This window comes from Drosophila guanche, unplaced genomic scaffold (assembly GCF_900245975.1).
Source record: "Drosophila guanche unplaced genomic scaffold, DGUA_6, whole genome shotgun sequence".
Lineage (NCBI taxonomy): Eukaryota > Metazoa > Arthropoda > Insecta > Diptera > Drosophilidae > Drosophila > Drosophila guanche.
This window is the reverse complement of record NW_022995748.1, coordinates 6,657,863-6,671,992: the sequence shown is the minus strand read 5'-3', so window position 1 is coordinate 6,671,992 and position 14,130 is coordinate 6,657,863. Positions and strand designations below refer to the sequence as shown.

The 14,130-nt window shown below is 40.2% G+C and overlaps 2 protein-coding genes across 4 annotated transcripts; both read left to right on the top strand.

The window, feature by feature from the left end:
• Positions 1–293: 293 nt before the first annotated feature.
• On the top strand, positions 294–989 carry LOC117584591 (40S ribosomal protein S21). Its single transcript, XM_034273568.1, has 4 exons — positions 294–436; positions 509–567; positions 645–836; positions 905–989. Exons 2-4 carry the CDS (start codon positions 518–520, stop codon positions 912–914), a joined length of 252 nt encoding a protein of 83 aa, XP_034129459.1. The 5' UTR covers positions 294–436; positions 509–517; the 3' UTR covers positions 915–989.
• Positions 990–2,112: 1,123 nt separating this feature from the next.
• On the top strand, positions 2,113–13,982 carry LOC117584575. Of its 3 annotated transcripts, none has more exons than XM_034273548.1 (6): positions 2,113–2,141; positions 10,212–10,661; positions 10,729–10,824; positions 11,800–12,209; positions 12,278–12,694; positions 12,764–13,982. In XM_034273548.1, exons 2-6 carry the CDS (start codon positions 10,227–10,229, stop codon positions 13,095–13,097), a joined length of 1,692 nt encoding a protein of 563 aa, XP_034129439.1. In that variant the 5' UTR covers positions 2,113–2,141; positions 10,212–10,226; the 3' UTR covers positions 13,098–13,982. The 3 variants fall into 3 exon arrangements, with proteins under 3 accessions (XP_034129439.1, XP_034129438.1, XP_034129437.1); XM_034273547.1 differs by lacking the exon at positions 2,113–2,141 and adding an exon at positions 2,172–2,434; XM_034273546.1 differs by lacking the exon at positions 2,113–2,141 and adding an exon at positions 7,870–8,065.
• The last annotated feature ends 148 nt before the right edge of the window (positions 13,983–14,130 follow it).

Here is a 14,130-nt window from a genome sequence, read left to right as displayed (position 1 = left end):
CGATAGGTGGCAGTAGGGGCTCTCGAATAATCTGCATAAAAATAATACTCCAAAAATAAATTGCCAATTAATTAAATGCTAGACGTTTCATTTCTTTTTTACTTTGATTAAATTAAGTATTTATTTGAAAAACTGCAAAAGACTTGTTTGCCAACCAGATTTGTGGGCGATGGATATTAAGGCGGCATTCATTAAGTTAATACTTGTTTGTTATTTTAGCAGATGGTGATTCCTTACATTTAATATGATTAAAATAGAAGTTTTACCGAATCCGCAAAATGAATGAGACCATACTACATTATTACAAATAGCGATATAACTATCGATAAGGCCGAATGAGGAAGCGCAACCACCTTCACGTCGCACTGTCACTTCTTTCTCTTTTTCGCCTTCATCGACAGATTGCGGTCGCTTGATTTGTAATTTCTACAAAAATGTAAGTAAAATCTCTTATTCAGTGCCTTAAAACGTATAATTTATTCAGAAAATTATCCCATTCGCATTGCAGCCCAACAAAATGGAGAACGACGCCGGTGAGAATGTTGATTTGTACGTGCCCCGCAAATGGTAAGTGAAACACGTGCTCCCCAGTCGCTCCCTAGGATGGCATGTTTAATCCGCTTGCGGTGTGGTCCTATTTGCAGCTCGGCCTCGAACAGGATCATCCATGCCAAGGACCACGCTTCCGTGCAGCTGAGCATTGTGGATGTGGACCCTGAGACTGGCCGCCAGACCGATGGCTCCAAGACCTACGCTATTTGCGGTGAGATCCGTCGCATGGGCGAGTCCGACGACTGCATTGTGCGTCTGGCCAAGAAGGATGGCCTCATTACCAAGTGAGTGCGCTCTTATTCAATAGTTTTATTATGATTCTCATTAACAACTCGTTCATCTTTGCTTGCAGGAACTTCTAAATATGTCGAAACCATAAATCAGAATCGTGAATTGGTAATAAAGTGAATTCCTTTTTGTAACTTAACGTAAAACAAGTTCAAAGTGTGTTTTTATTGTGGACCAACGGTGTGGCAGTAATTGGCATCTTACCTCCTTGAGGTTGGCATAAAATCAAGGATTTCAGTTGACAAAATACATGCAAGTGCATGTGCAAGTCTTTCTTCTAAGTTCTCTTTGATTTTCCGACCATTAGAACTACTTGTAAAGTCGGTCTTTCTGGTAGAACGATGATTTATGCACGGAGTAAAGTCTACCAGGACAGAATCTATCCGTTTTGTTCTTTGAAGGAATTTGTTAGTTTCAAATGCAGGACGGATCTTCTAGTCAAGGAGTTGATGTTTGAGGCTAACCGAGTCGCATTTTCGTTCCTTCTTCAACTTAATTTCTTCCAAGTCTTTTCCGGCCGTCAAAGTTTTGCCATTTCTGATGGGAAGTCTCCATATCGTTAGAAAAATACTTCGTCAGCATGTTCCGGATGCCATCCACCTCAACCTTATCAGGTGGGGCCTCAAAGTGCGCGGCGGCCTCCACATCGAGAACTTTAGAGAACAATCTTGCACTTTCCTCGCCCTTCATGCGCTTGTAGGCGCCAATTTTCGCTTTTCTTATGTATAGTTTATAATTTTTAAATGCAAGCCGCTTCCGACTACCCGATTTATCTGAAATTTCGATATATGTTATAAAATACAAAATAACAATTACAAATAACTGTAAGACTATTATAAATAACAACTACTACTAGCTTCCAGAGCCTAAATATGGTTGAATTTTCTATAAAGCTAGGTTGCTTCGCCATCGAAAACGTTTGTGAAACTTCATTTGAACTATATCGGACTACCTCAACTGTTAATTCCCCTTGGTCTGAGTACCAGAAAGTAGTCGATATACAATCGGACCACTGAAGAAAGACGAAAAAACTCGACGAAGTAGCAACATATTTGTATGGGCCAGCATGTGTGCAGTGAGCAGCATGCTGCAAAACCAAGAATTTTGTAAACAATCCTATAAAAGGAAGTCATGAAAACTATCCAATCATGTGGAGAATTAATGATGAATATTTACGGTGTATTTTTAAAATGACAAGGTACATTTCAGTATACTTTTGAGGATAGCGCGGTATATTTTATCGATAAGTCCGCAGTCCCACTGCAGCAGCTGCCTGTACGAAACATAAAAAACGGAATAAAGTAAATAAAATAAGATTTGAACTAAATTAAAAAATTGTCAAGCATAAAGAAGAATACTTTGAAAATGCCGGAGGAGTTGTTTAAAATCACCTATCAGCGCTCTGACGTGGCTGGACTCTAGAACGTAGGAGAGTCCTGTGAAATGTGAAATAAATATATGCAAACATTTATATAATACTGTTTGTTTCAAAAAACACGAACATAAAAACTAGTGTGCAAATAACTCCATCATCAACAAAACAAATCAGTACTCGTTTAAAATCATCATATTCTTTTATTGCAAAAAGTATTAGGTGAGTTCTAGTTTCGGGTAGGGAGAGAGGTTCGTGTACAAAAAGCATAAATATAAACAATTATGTATGTATGTTATTTTTCCAAGCCTTTTACGCTGTCGCGTGCTGAACAGTGACTCATTAGCGAATAGTTCCAGGTGCACTCCAGGTCCCCAGACTAACCTGACTCATGCATATACTGAAGCGTCATACAAATATAAGAAGATTACGCCGCCAGAATTTATGTTGCTAATATGAAATTTGTTCTCATTTTGCCCTACACAAGGATGTGCGCTGCCAAATTTATTTTTGAATTTGACCCAACAGGAGAAGACTTGTATAAAAATCCCTCTCTGTGTCCTCCCTTCTATCCCCATTGGTACTGCTTCTGACAAGTTTCTGCTTCAGCGGATTCAAGTGTGCCTACGTTCGCCTCGGTGCAGCTGCACCTAAATTGCACTCAACGCGTACTCTTCGCCAAGCTAACGCCTCCCTCTCTCTCTCACACACACTGTTTTCTGCGCCTCGTCATTCGCTATAAGTAACGGCATGTTTTGAGCGTATATGTGGATAAATACATTGTATACATGCATGTGTACATACATATATGGATGTATGTTTGACTGCCGATGTGTGCGTTCATTCACATTTGCGCATATTTATTGTTGGGTCACGTCTCTGTATTTTTATCATTTTTAGCCGCCAAAACTGTAATTATCTCGATGTCTCCCTCTGCCGTCTAGCTCTGCTTTCGCAAGAATTATTGTCTATTTGCTTGCACCTAAAACCTGATTGCTGGGTACAGGGAACCCTTACGTTCAGCGACGACAAGCGCCAACAAAATAAATTGCTTTTCTTGAATGTGTGCGCTTGTGTGTATCTACGCAGTACATATTCGATATGAAGAGCTGATAAATAGTAAGAAAAACAACTTAAATAAAAGCTGCGATGAGAGGCCATTTATTGGACACGTTGTATAATTCAAATGATATTTTACCTTAGTTAATATGTAATAAACAAAGTAGAACATCTCTAACAAATCTTTGCTTTCATACAGGAATATCTTTCTACAAATTTTACTAGCTGATAAAAATGTCAACTTCTTTTTGTAGAACTTGCAATTTTGTCTTGTCTATGTATACCCTGACACGAGACGAGATCAAAGCCCCTTTTCACTTTCCTCATCAGCTCACACAAACACACGCAACTGCAATGCCCTGCCTCCCTCCACCCACTGACGAGTGGCTGACTGACACGGCCAAGGCGTTTCATTTAAAAGTGATTCAATCAGTTTAATTGATTGCACTCATACTCGTCTGCCTCATACTCTAAGTGCACCGTGCACTATCGTACTCAATTTGATTGTTTGCATTTATGATTTTTCTGCAACACTCGCAAAATAACCACTCCCCCACCCCATGCACGCGAAAAGGAGGGACAGGTCAGTGCAAAGAGTCAATTTCTTCGCTGACTCGCTAGCTCGCACATCCACTTAAATCGCTTACAGTTACTTTGGTTTGGTACGTGTGCTTTATTGGTGTCTTCTTTCGTCGTCGCTATTTCAGATGCCGATGGCACGCGCTGGCACCTTGGGAGAAAGGGAGACGGCCGCGAGGAGGCAATATGAAATGTAAATGTAGGCAGAAAATGCTGTTGTATAAAATTACCCGATGTTGATGGCGGTGGCTCTCGTCGATGTGGGAAATGAATAACGCCAGTCGTCGGAATGGGGATTTATTTTATTGCCTAGACTTTGAATTCTTACCAAGGATACTGCCTTGTTATTTTTTATTTGTTGTGCCAGAGCTTGGGTTAGATGGTGGGCGGTAATGTACATACAACGTGTACCTTGACTTCGGATTTGTTTTATGCGTTAACTACACCATTTCCACTAAGGATGTAACTGAACAACGATTTTATTTCAAATGACACGAATGGAGAACAACTTCCATGCATACATACATGTATGTACATGTACATACATTTGTAAGTGACTTGGAATATGTTACCGTGCGACCTCCAAAGCAAACCGATATGTCCGACGTGAAGATCGTTGAACTTACGGATATGTTGAACAGAAAAATCAATTTTCCAATATAAAGTAGTTTACCTTATTTGCAAATCCTTTCCTTGAGAGTACGCAAGATTATAAAAAGAACCCTAAACATGATGGCAATTAAGTTATGATTATTAAGTATAAATGTGTATAATAATTTCCAAGCAATCTCCACTTTTCCAGACACTCGTTAATTTCAAATAATAAATATCTTTTTTCGACCTTGTATTTGATTTCTATATATTTGACGACTTTTCGACGAACGTCAGTGGACACCCCAAATAGCAGATACCAGAAACAAATTTAAATTCTTCCCTTGCGCCCGTTTCTCTATAGTTTGACTTTCTTCAAAGTTAAATTTCTGATATTGTTTTTTTTTTGTGGTGACTTTTCTCCTGATTTGTGGATGTAAAACTCTTATGTACATACATAAATATAGCTAACATCAGCGCTTCTCTTTCAGCTTACGCTTTGCACTGCCCAGTGGGTCAATACTTGCAATAATATTCTCCCCTGAGCACCCAAAAATCGTAGCCCCCAAAATGGATGATATTGCTTTGTGAGTATTTAGTAAATGGTGCAAGGTGTGCTTCGCCACGTAAATAGAGCTGTTTATTCTACCCGCATGACCACCGACCTGACTTGTTTATTTAGTATACATATGTAAATATATATGTACATATGTACATTCATATGTATATTCTGCATGGAAATATTCTTTAAACTCCTATGTAGTAGTTTTATCTGGTATGGTAGTACGTGTGTTCGCGCTCCCTTGATTTATTTATTAGGCTGCAAATAAGAAACAATTTTTCATCGAACGGCGCAATCGAACGAGTTAAATGTATTTATTACCCTTAGTACCCGTTCAGCTACGCACTGATAGATTAAATCCTTAGATGTTTGAAATGTCTAGAGCTACAATGAAATGTATAGCAAGTCCGAAATTTATTAAAGTTATTGTCAGACATTTTTCAGAATTGTATGTACTGTGAACCTTTTATAATCTATTATTTAGAACATTGCTTAAATATTGTTGATACGAATGAAAAGCTAAATCATTACAGACGACAGTCTTTTCGTCGAATTTTCATATTTTTCGTAAACCTTTCAACCGCACTGTGCTGAACAGTAAAATTTCGTCATAATGCGACTCTTTTTTGACTATGAATGTCAGCGATAAGACAACAGAGCCACATGTATATTTATGATGACGATCACTATTGTCATTCATAGTACAATACCATCTTCTAGGATCAGAATCGGTGTTGGGACACCAAACTTAATACCCGCAGAAGAAGAATTTCATTTTGTAGATATTTTAGGTGATATTTAGATGTAAATCAAATCTACTTGAGATTTATTTATAATAACCTTTTTACAACAACTCCCTCAAACCGGCAACTGTCAATTTGTCTTCCCTTACGTGTCATTAGTGGATTCTGCCATCAGTGCAATAAGTAAACAACTTTTAGGCCTGCCCATCAATTGTATCCGCTTCTCTGTACAGGAACTAGTTGAATATGATAATTATTGACCGAAATCCAACATGTTCACATGTACGCATTTACATACCCCATATTCCCATATTCTTTTCTTCATACACATATATTTATTTTCTCACTTTAATTCACATTTGCAATAATTTGAAGCTAATTTTTGCGACATATTTCAACATTCACTCAATTATTGCCTCAATTAACAAGTCGGAGATGATCACGTTGCACGTTTCACGCTGCTGCTGTTGGCTTTTCTGTTGGATTATTTGAGTTTTCCTTTTGGTGAACACTAATGACAGCTAAGTGGAAATTAATTGACTTATATACGCCAAACAGGTTGTCTTTTAGGGGCGCCCAGCAATGTGACGACATACAAGAGTTAATTTAATTTGAATTTAAAGGTCGTGAGTGCTTACTTTTCAAGTGACTTGGGGTACGGTTGTGTTCGATTGGTGATCGTGATGTTCTCTACATATTTATTCAATATATTATCAATCAAGAAACGCCCCTATGTATCAAATGCCTTGAGTAATTCTGCAGTGTGAGCTCTATTTTTTACGAGACAAATTGTGCTTCTAGTTGCCATCTGCTAGTCATTGTTCTATACATCCCAATACCCCATTTATGACCTAAACAAATATCCATTTGAAGTAACGCCTCTTGATTAGGAAGCGTTCCGCCTCGTTCTTTTTCTTTTAAAATTAAGCCATACAGAATTTTCCTAGTGGTTAACTATAGCTTTCGCCCACACAGTCGAATGTGTATAATTTTCACATTAATGTTATCCCTTGCTGAGATTTTCCTAAATTGGTTTTGAAGGCGTTGTCTCAGACACGCCACCGCCTTAAACACGAAAGAACAGTCCACGAAAAGTATGTAAATTATATAGAATTATATACGAGGGCTTACACAGGTGTGTGGTCGAATATAAATTATCAAACATTATTTTGTTGTGTTTTTATTATTCGTATGCAAATTTACCAAACTGGGTAGTGTATTATTACGGAGTTTTGGAGACTCTTGGAACATATAAGATATAAAACAAACACCATCTGGAGCGAAAATTCAACCGTGGGCCCTAAGATTTCTTTGAGTCTCTCTCTCTCTCTTTATTATCTATCTTTTGCCAGTGGGAGCTACTTGGATACAAAAACCAGTTAAATGTAACTCTCAGCTGCAAGCGTCCAAAACAAGTTTAAAATGTTTAGTTTTGTTTTTTTCTATGCTTGACCGGCTCTTGTTGTGCAGAGAGTCCATCGCACTTTTTGTATGATTAGCCAGCGTGGGGTGGGACTGAAAAATATGGAAAAATAGATGATAAACAGTGTATGCCAATACATTATTATTTATTTAAATGATGTCAAAAGTATTGTATTTATTTTAACTTAAAAAAAAAACCAACCGATAGGCTGCAAAAGAAATTAATATCATGTGTTCCCATGGAGCCATGGCCATACAATTAATATCAATTTTCAGAAATATTTACCGAGTATAAAAAAAAGCGAAAAGAATTGGCTGTTCTGTTTGTTTATGGAAGCGCTTATTAAGCCGACATATTGTGATGGAATTTAATTGACGGAGCTGTGGAATTTAGGGACCAGTAAGCGCTGAAAAGTGCGAGTACGCGGAAGCTCATCCAAAATGAACTGCTTGCCCGCAGCTCTGCTTGAGAGAGAGCAAGAGCGTAAAAGAGAGCGAAGAGAGAGGAGTGCCAACAGAGCTGTGCTACTTGTTGAGTCATATGTTTGTGTGGTGTGTCGTCTCTTTTGGGGGCCCCATGGCAGATCGGACTGTTTAGTCTTGCCCGCTTCGCGCCTATGATCGTACGGGGCGCTCTTTTCGTAACGCCCCAACGTTCTCTAAACTATTTATGTATATTTATACCATAAGTTCGACAAGCAAACAAAACTAATACACATCGTGTGCTTGGTGTGTGTGCCTTTGTGCTATTTTCGTGTTGTAATATAAATAAGAAAGAAAGAAAATAAAAGGAAGAGGAGAAACCCATTGGAAGAGGTTTCAGCAGCATTATCTACGCGTAGCATGCAACAAATGAAACCGAAAGCAAGGCGCAAAATAAGGAAATTTCCTATAATGGTATGTGTGTGTGTGTGCGTATTATCAGCAGACCATCTGTGTAATCAGTTAATTGCCACACCTTCTACTCTACCGCCCACCCTGTCATTGGCCAGTGCTCTTTGTTTTTTTGTTTTGCCTCAAAATTTCTCTAACTCAAAAGCCCTAGAGCCAAAAAAGTAATCCAGAGCTCCCTTTGTCCGACAGTGCGTTTCACAAATATATAACAAAAAAACGAAATTCGCATTGAAATAGAAATGAAACATTGTATTAAACTATCGAAAGCGCAACCTTCGAATCATTTAAAATAATGAATCCTAGTTTCTGCTCGAATTTAATCAATTCTCAATCTTATCAGCAATTGATTTCTTATCAAACTGTTTAGTAATTGAATAATATCTAACATATCATATTTTACGTATTAAACTGCACAAGAATCCACATTTTTAAAACATTTTGCACTTCCCTGAGTGCATTGTGTATAATTTGAATGAGTTTTACTTTGTGCATTTATGTGAATTTAAGCTGAAATTCTCTCTGTTCGTTTCGGTTCGTTACGCTTATTGTCGCGTTTGACTTTTGGTTTGACTTTATCTTATCGCCCGTCCGTCCGCACTTCCATTCGCGCCTGTTGGCGACCGAAGTAGAGTCTCGTACTCATTTGTTGTTGCTGTTGTTTTTGTGGATTTGTTGTTGACAGCAGAAAGCAGCAAAAACTAATACAAGTGACTAAAATGGAAAAAAAATCCATATATGTACGCCGCTTATATGCATAAACTAAACAACCTTATATGCTTGTTTGGTATGTGCTTAATTTATTATTTGCTCTTCAACAAATGCTTGTCAAATATCTGAGCAAACATGGCTCATAGGGACGTGTTTGTTTGTACCAAGAGGAATAATATCACGGGGGTGTATCAATTGACAATTGAATGTTCCCTACAAACCGGCTGCTGTGTAGATTATTTTTCTCGAAATATTTAACAGCCAGAATGTTTAATACAACGAGCTATAAGCGGCTTTGCTTTCAAAAGTCACGTAAGAGAGCAAAGCACACATTTTCACATTTATTTGCGACTATTTCTCGGAAAATATGGCTATCGCCGCACTCTTAAAGCGATAACTTAAAAACTTAACCTATTAAAAACCAATAAACCAATTGAGAAACACACAAAAAAACAATTGCTTAACACTCAGTTTCATTTTAAGTGTGGAGGGAATGCATTGAAAATAATTCTCGAGTATTGAACGACTCAACATCTCGTGCAACTTAATTGCTTTGGATGTAGCTCAACGACAGCTGAATGCTCAATGGATTTGCCTGATGTCCGAATGTCTCTCTCAGTCGCAATGTTGAATGCTTTTGTGTTCGTATTTCAGATATTTCTGATATTGTGGGTGTCAGGTGGCTGGCAGGCATTATTATCGATGCCTTCTGTATGTCTACTCTATGTGTGTGTTTTTTACATTTTTTGATTGATTGATGGGTGGGGACGGGCCGTAGAATCTTAGCTGGCATTATAATGCCCACACTCTCCCCTTAAAACACGCCTGCCCCTGAGGACCACCAAGTGCTGACAATTTCATTTTCATTCTGTCGGCACACAAAACCCTTGTGAGCGGAGGGGACGAACGACTGCTTAAAGCTTAGTAGGGTTGGTCGATACTTAAAATGGAAACAAAGTTATCTAATGGTAAAATTATGCACAATTGGGCAGGGGCAATAACAACAAGAGCATAGCACTATTCGAGTATTAATATTCCTCGTCATGCACACGTCATAAATGTTGTTTCTGATTTCTGATTAAAAATAAGTTCTGGAATGAGTATAGCATGGATATTGTTTTTTTTTTTTAAAGTAAATGGTTGCATAAAATGTACGAATAGAATTGAATTAATTCCATTCCTTTTTTTCAATTTTGTTCTGTTTTTTTGTTCGTTCAGTGAGTACCCCTAATGACACTGCCGCTTGTTTATTTTTGGGCTTGCCCCCAAGTACGGCCATGGCCGGGTACGGATGGGTAAACATTTGCATTTGCTTTTAAAACGAACCCAAACATAGACAGAGACACGCACAGCCCCAGACACGTATGGAAATGTTTATGCAAAAACGAAGCCCTTGTGCCCTGTAGAACTAAACCATTTTCTATTGTTATTTTCTTTGCAGTTAATGTAAAATAGGATGCTGCCCAGTTTGGATACCTTAATGCGTTGCTCGAAGCGCGTTCTGCAATCGCCTCTGGAGGCGACGGCAACCGCCAATCTCCAGATGCGGAATGGACACAGCAAAGCCCCAGCCTACGGACCGTTCACGCCCGACAATGATCTCAGCTGCTCCGGACGGGGCGACTGCGTGAACCACACCTGTGTCTGCGACATTCGTTATGCCGGCGATGAGTGCAACTTCTTCAATCTGCCGTACTATGCCGGCATCTCCACCGTCTTCTATGTGGTGGCGCTCGTCTCTGTCATCCAGCTGCTCATCTGCATTGTGGCCGAGTACCAGCGTCTCAAGCAGCCCTCCATTCTCAGGGCCTGTCGCATCACCACACAGAAGCTGCTCTACTTTATGGTCTTTGTGGCGGCCTCCCTGCGCGGAGCCTACTTTACCACACCGGTGAGTGCGCGGCGTCCCTTGAATTAACATTAAATTTACGATTAATATTCGAATTGTATATTTTCAGTTGGATCTACAGCCTCAATGGGCCGTAACTCTGATGTCCGCCTACTATCCATTGCTGATGACCTGCGCCTCCCTGATTGTCTGCATGTGGGCCGAGGTGAGTTGCAGTGCAGGATCCTGAGCCTAAGGAAACATTAGCAAGAGAAGAAGAGCTGGCAGAAACTCATGAAAATGAGAGAATATTATTGATAATCATGTAATGGATAGCCGAAAGGCACTTGTGACAGTCTAAAATGAGTGTCTTATGGTCTACATTTCAAGCATCCATTGAGTTTTGAGTGGAATATGGCAAGACTGAAACCTCTTCTGGCTCACACGTGAGCGTTAAGTCAGAAGATATCCATTATAGCCCATAGAGAGCTTAATATATTGCAGTTTATAAATCTGTTTTGGTGCGCCCTTCCCTGCCAGCAACTGTTCGATAAATGTTCGACAAATGCTCGAGTCGAATGGCCACAACTCCCACAAGTTGCCTCTACTATACCCAGCTTTAATTCAACGCATTTTAATATGTGTAGATAACACTCACAATCATAGATAACGTCTGTAGGAATACACTCAATAAATTTCTTCTTTGATAAGGCAAAGCTGGGGCTATATTGCCAGTCACGAGTTCCACTCTAGATTTAGGAAAAATAATCATCCCCCCCCGAAATGGCTATTATTTAATCGCACATAGACCATGGGAATTGGAAGAGCAGCTCTCAGCTTAAGTATGATGGGAACTAATGTGAAAATTGTGTGCTGCTGCGATGTTGTTCTATTGTTTGGTATCGAATCAAGTACGTCTGTACTTTGGTCGCTTTGGGTGCAAGTGTACTTAGAATTCAATTGTTTTTCGCTATTCACTTCTGCGCAGCGTATCTTCGGGGCACGGGCACCAATACCTATATTGATAGGCCAACACAGAGTGCACAGTTTCTATTATACATATGAGCGAGTAGTATCGCGAGCATTAATTAAACTTTGGAAACAACTGGCAGGCAGGCAGGCAGCAGGCAGGCAATAGGTGTACGGGCACTCACTAATGTGGCATTATTCATTGATACGTTGACTGTCGGACTGTTTTCAGATCTTTCACCTGCGCGACATTCGTTGGGAGAAGTCGCAGTTTCTGTCGAAGAGTTTCCTTGGCTTTGTGGCCTTCAACTTTTTCCTGTACAGCCTGTTTGGAATTGAGGTCTTCAATTCGCTGATCAATGCGGAGCGACGGGACTATGCGCACATATTCAATGGCTGCTATGCCGTTTTGCTGCTGATCGTTGTCATCTTCTTTCTCATCTACGGCGTGGAGGTGTTCTTCAAGCTGCGCGGCGGCTTTGTGTACGACCAAACGGGCAAGATTCTGGGTCCCAGCGAGGCGATTGTGAATGCCTCACAGCTCCACCAGTCACGCTTCGGACTGCTCAGTCAGGCGGTAATGCTCATCGTGATTGTTGGCTTTCTCACCTCCGAAACTCTGGGCGATTTCTGGAAGACCAAGTAAGTGGTTAAGCCCAAGGAAGAGTTTTACAAATGGCTACTAAAACTCAAGTTTTTCCTGTGTTTAGGGTTCCTGTGAACTCTCGCAACTGGCATGACATCATTTTTCGTATTGCTGAGATTGGCGTTGCTCTGTGGTTCCCCTGTTGCCTGTGGAACTCGATGGCGCCCGAACAGCTCTGGATACTGAATCCGCGCAAGTTGCTCTCCCGCCAGATTGATCCGTCGATACCCACGTTGAATGCCGAAACCAATAAGCTCTCACCCGAGGAGGGTCAGTCGTTTCTGGCGAAAAAGGATTGCTGGATATGCTACGACAATGACAAGCCCGAGCCCTTAATTCAGCCCTGCCGCTGCACTGGCGACGTTAGCTCTGTTCATCACGAGTGCCTCAAACGCTGGCTGGTCGAGAGTTGCAGCAAAACGGAGGCCCAGCTGTCCTGCAAGGTGTGCGCTCATCCCTATGAGATTGAAAAGTCCAAAAAGTGAGTAAAAGCCGCAGTTTTGATAGAATTCGAATGCTTATTTATCAACAAATTTCTGTGCTTCAACAGACTCGAGTGGGACAAGGGTTTTACCATCCAGCACTGGTCCAAGACGGTGATACTGATCACTCTGATGTGCGTGACGGGCGCCGCTGCCTGGGTTGTTATCCAAATGTACGTGGATCCCCTGGTGCGAGTCATGACCGTCGGCGTGGCCGTGCTCATTGGCTATGTGTGTGTCAAGTGTCTGGGCGAGAATACCGTGGTGGCCTATCAGCGTGCCAAAGTTAGCTCCATCAATATTGTGACCAGCTCGGAGATGGAGAAGCTGCACACCATTTGCGAGGATGTTAGCGCCGCCAGTACATCGGCAGCGGCAGCACGAACTGGCGCTGCATCTTAATAGGTTGAGGGAGGAGGAAGGAGCGTAAATGCCATAAGCAGAGTTAGCATGGCAGTTGAGCAGAACTTACAGACATTATTACTTACTTATGTGCATCTAGTTTAGAATGCGTTTTATGCACACATTTTGCTCAATCCACATCACACATAACCTTCCCTCAAACGTGTACATAAAAGTAAGAAAGATGATCCCCAACGTAGTGAGTAGAATAGTAGTTACCGAGTCAATTGTGTCTCTCAAATTATCATGCAGATTTCAAGCAGTGGAAATGTATTACAAGAAGCCAAATATTATTAGTCTCTAAGCATATAAGCCAGTATCACACTTACACGAAAAAAACAGAAACAGAAACAGAAACAGATAGAAACGTCTTGAGATTATGAACGCGTTGCCAAGTAGCCTGAAAAGAGCGAGCCGAGAGCGAAGAGTAAATAGTTAGCGATAGAGCTTCGATGCGGCAGTGATCAGTCGCCCAGATTGTGGGCTCTGATCTGTAGTTTGTAGCTTATTTTTATTAACAATTAATTTATGAAGGCATTTTTGCTCATGAAAAACCCGTACACCCCCACACGTGTCCTTTTGCATCTGCACACATCTTGGCGAATATTAATTTAAGCGTATCAGTTTTGACTTTTGTATTCATTTGGAATAAGCATCGTATTAACTCCTAAGCTATATCCTATCAAGTTCATAATTTATCATCCACACCCACACCACATAAGTATATATTTGTAGAATATTCATTTTTATTGTATCCGGAACATACAATTTTTGTCAAAGCAAAACTAAAACGAAAGCCCCACAATGATTTACATACAATTTAAGCTACCATATATACAATTCTTTGTGATAAAAACAAACAAGTTAATAATAATTATATAAAATGCATAAAAATACAAATTTCCATTATTTTTGATTAGCATGGTGGGATTGGCCCTGCTCTGCTGACATGTGGAAATTCAGGGAATTATGAGAGATTACACTACTCGACAAAATCGATAGAGATTTTTTCTGATAGAGATTTGGGGCATTA

What these genes read in the sequence shown, in the direction of transcription:
- LOC117584575 (XM_034273548.1), top strand. Translation starts at nt 10,227, where the DNA reads ATGCTGCCCAGTTTGGATACCTTAATGCGTTGCTCGAAGCGCGTTCTG. An exon ending in GGCGATTTCTGGAAGACCAA is followed by an intron (nt 12,210 to 12,277) that starts GTAAGTGGTTAA and finishes TCCTGTGTTTAG; the next exon opens with GGTTCCTGTGAACTCTCGCA. An exon ending in GAGATTGAAAAGTCCAAAAA is followed by an intron (nt 12,695 to 12,763) that starts GTGAGTAAAAGC and finishes GTGCTTCAACAG; the next exon opens with ACTCGAGTGGGACAAGGGTT.
- LOC117584591 (XM_034273568.1), top strand. Translation starts at nt 518, where the DNA reads ATGGAGAACGACGCCGGTGAGAATGTTGATTTGTACGTGCCCCGCAAA. An exon ending in TTGTACGTGCCCCGCAAATG is followed by an intron (nt 568 to 644) that starts GTAAGTGAAACA and finishes TCCTATTTGCAG; the next exon opens with CTCGGCCTCGAACAGGATCA.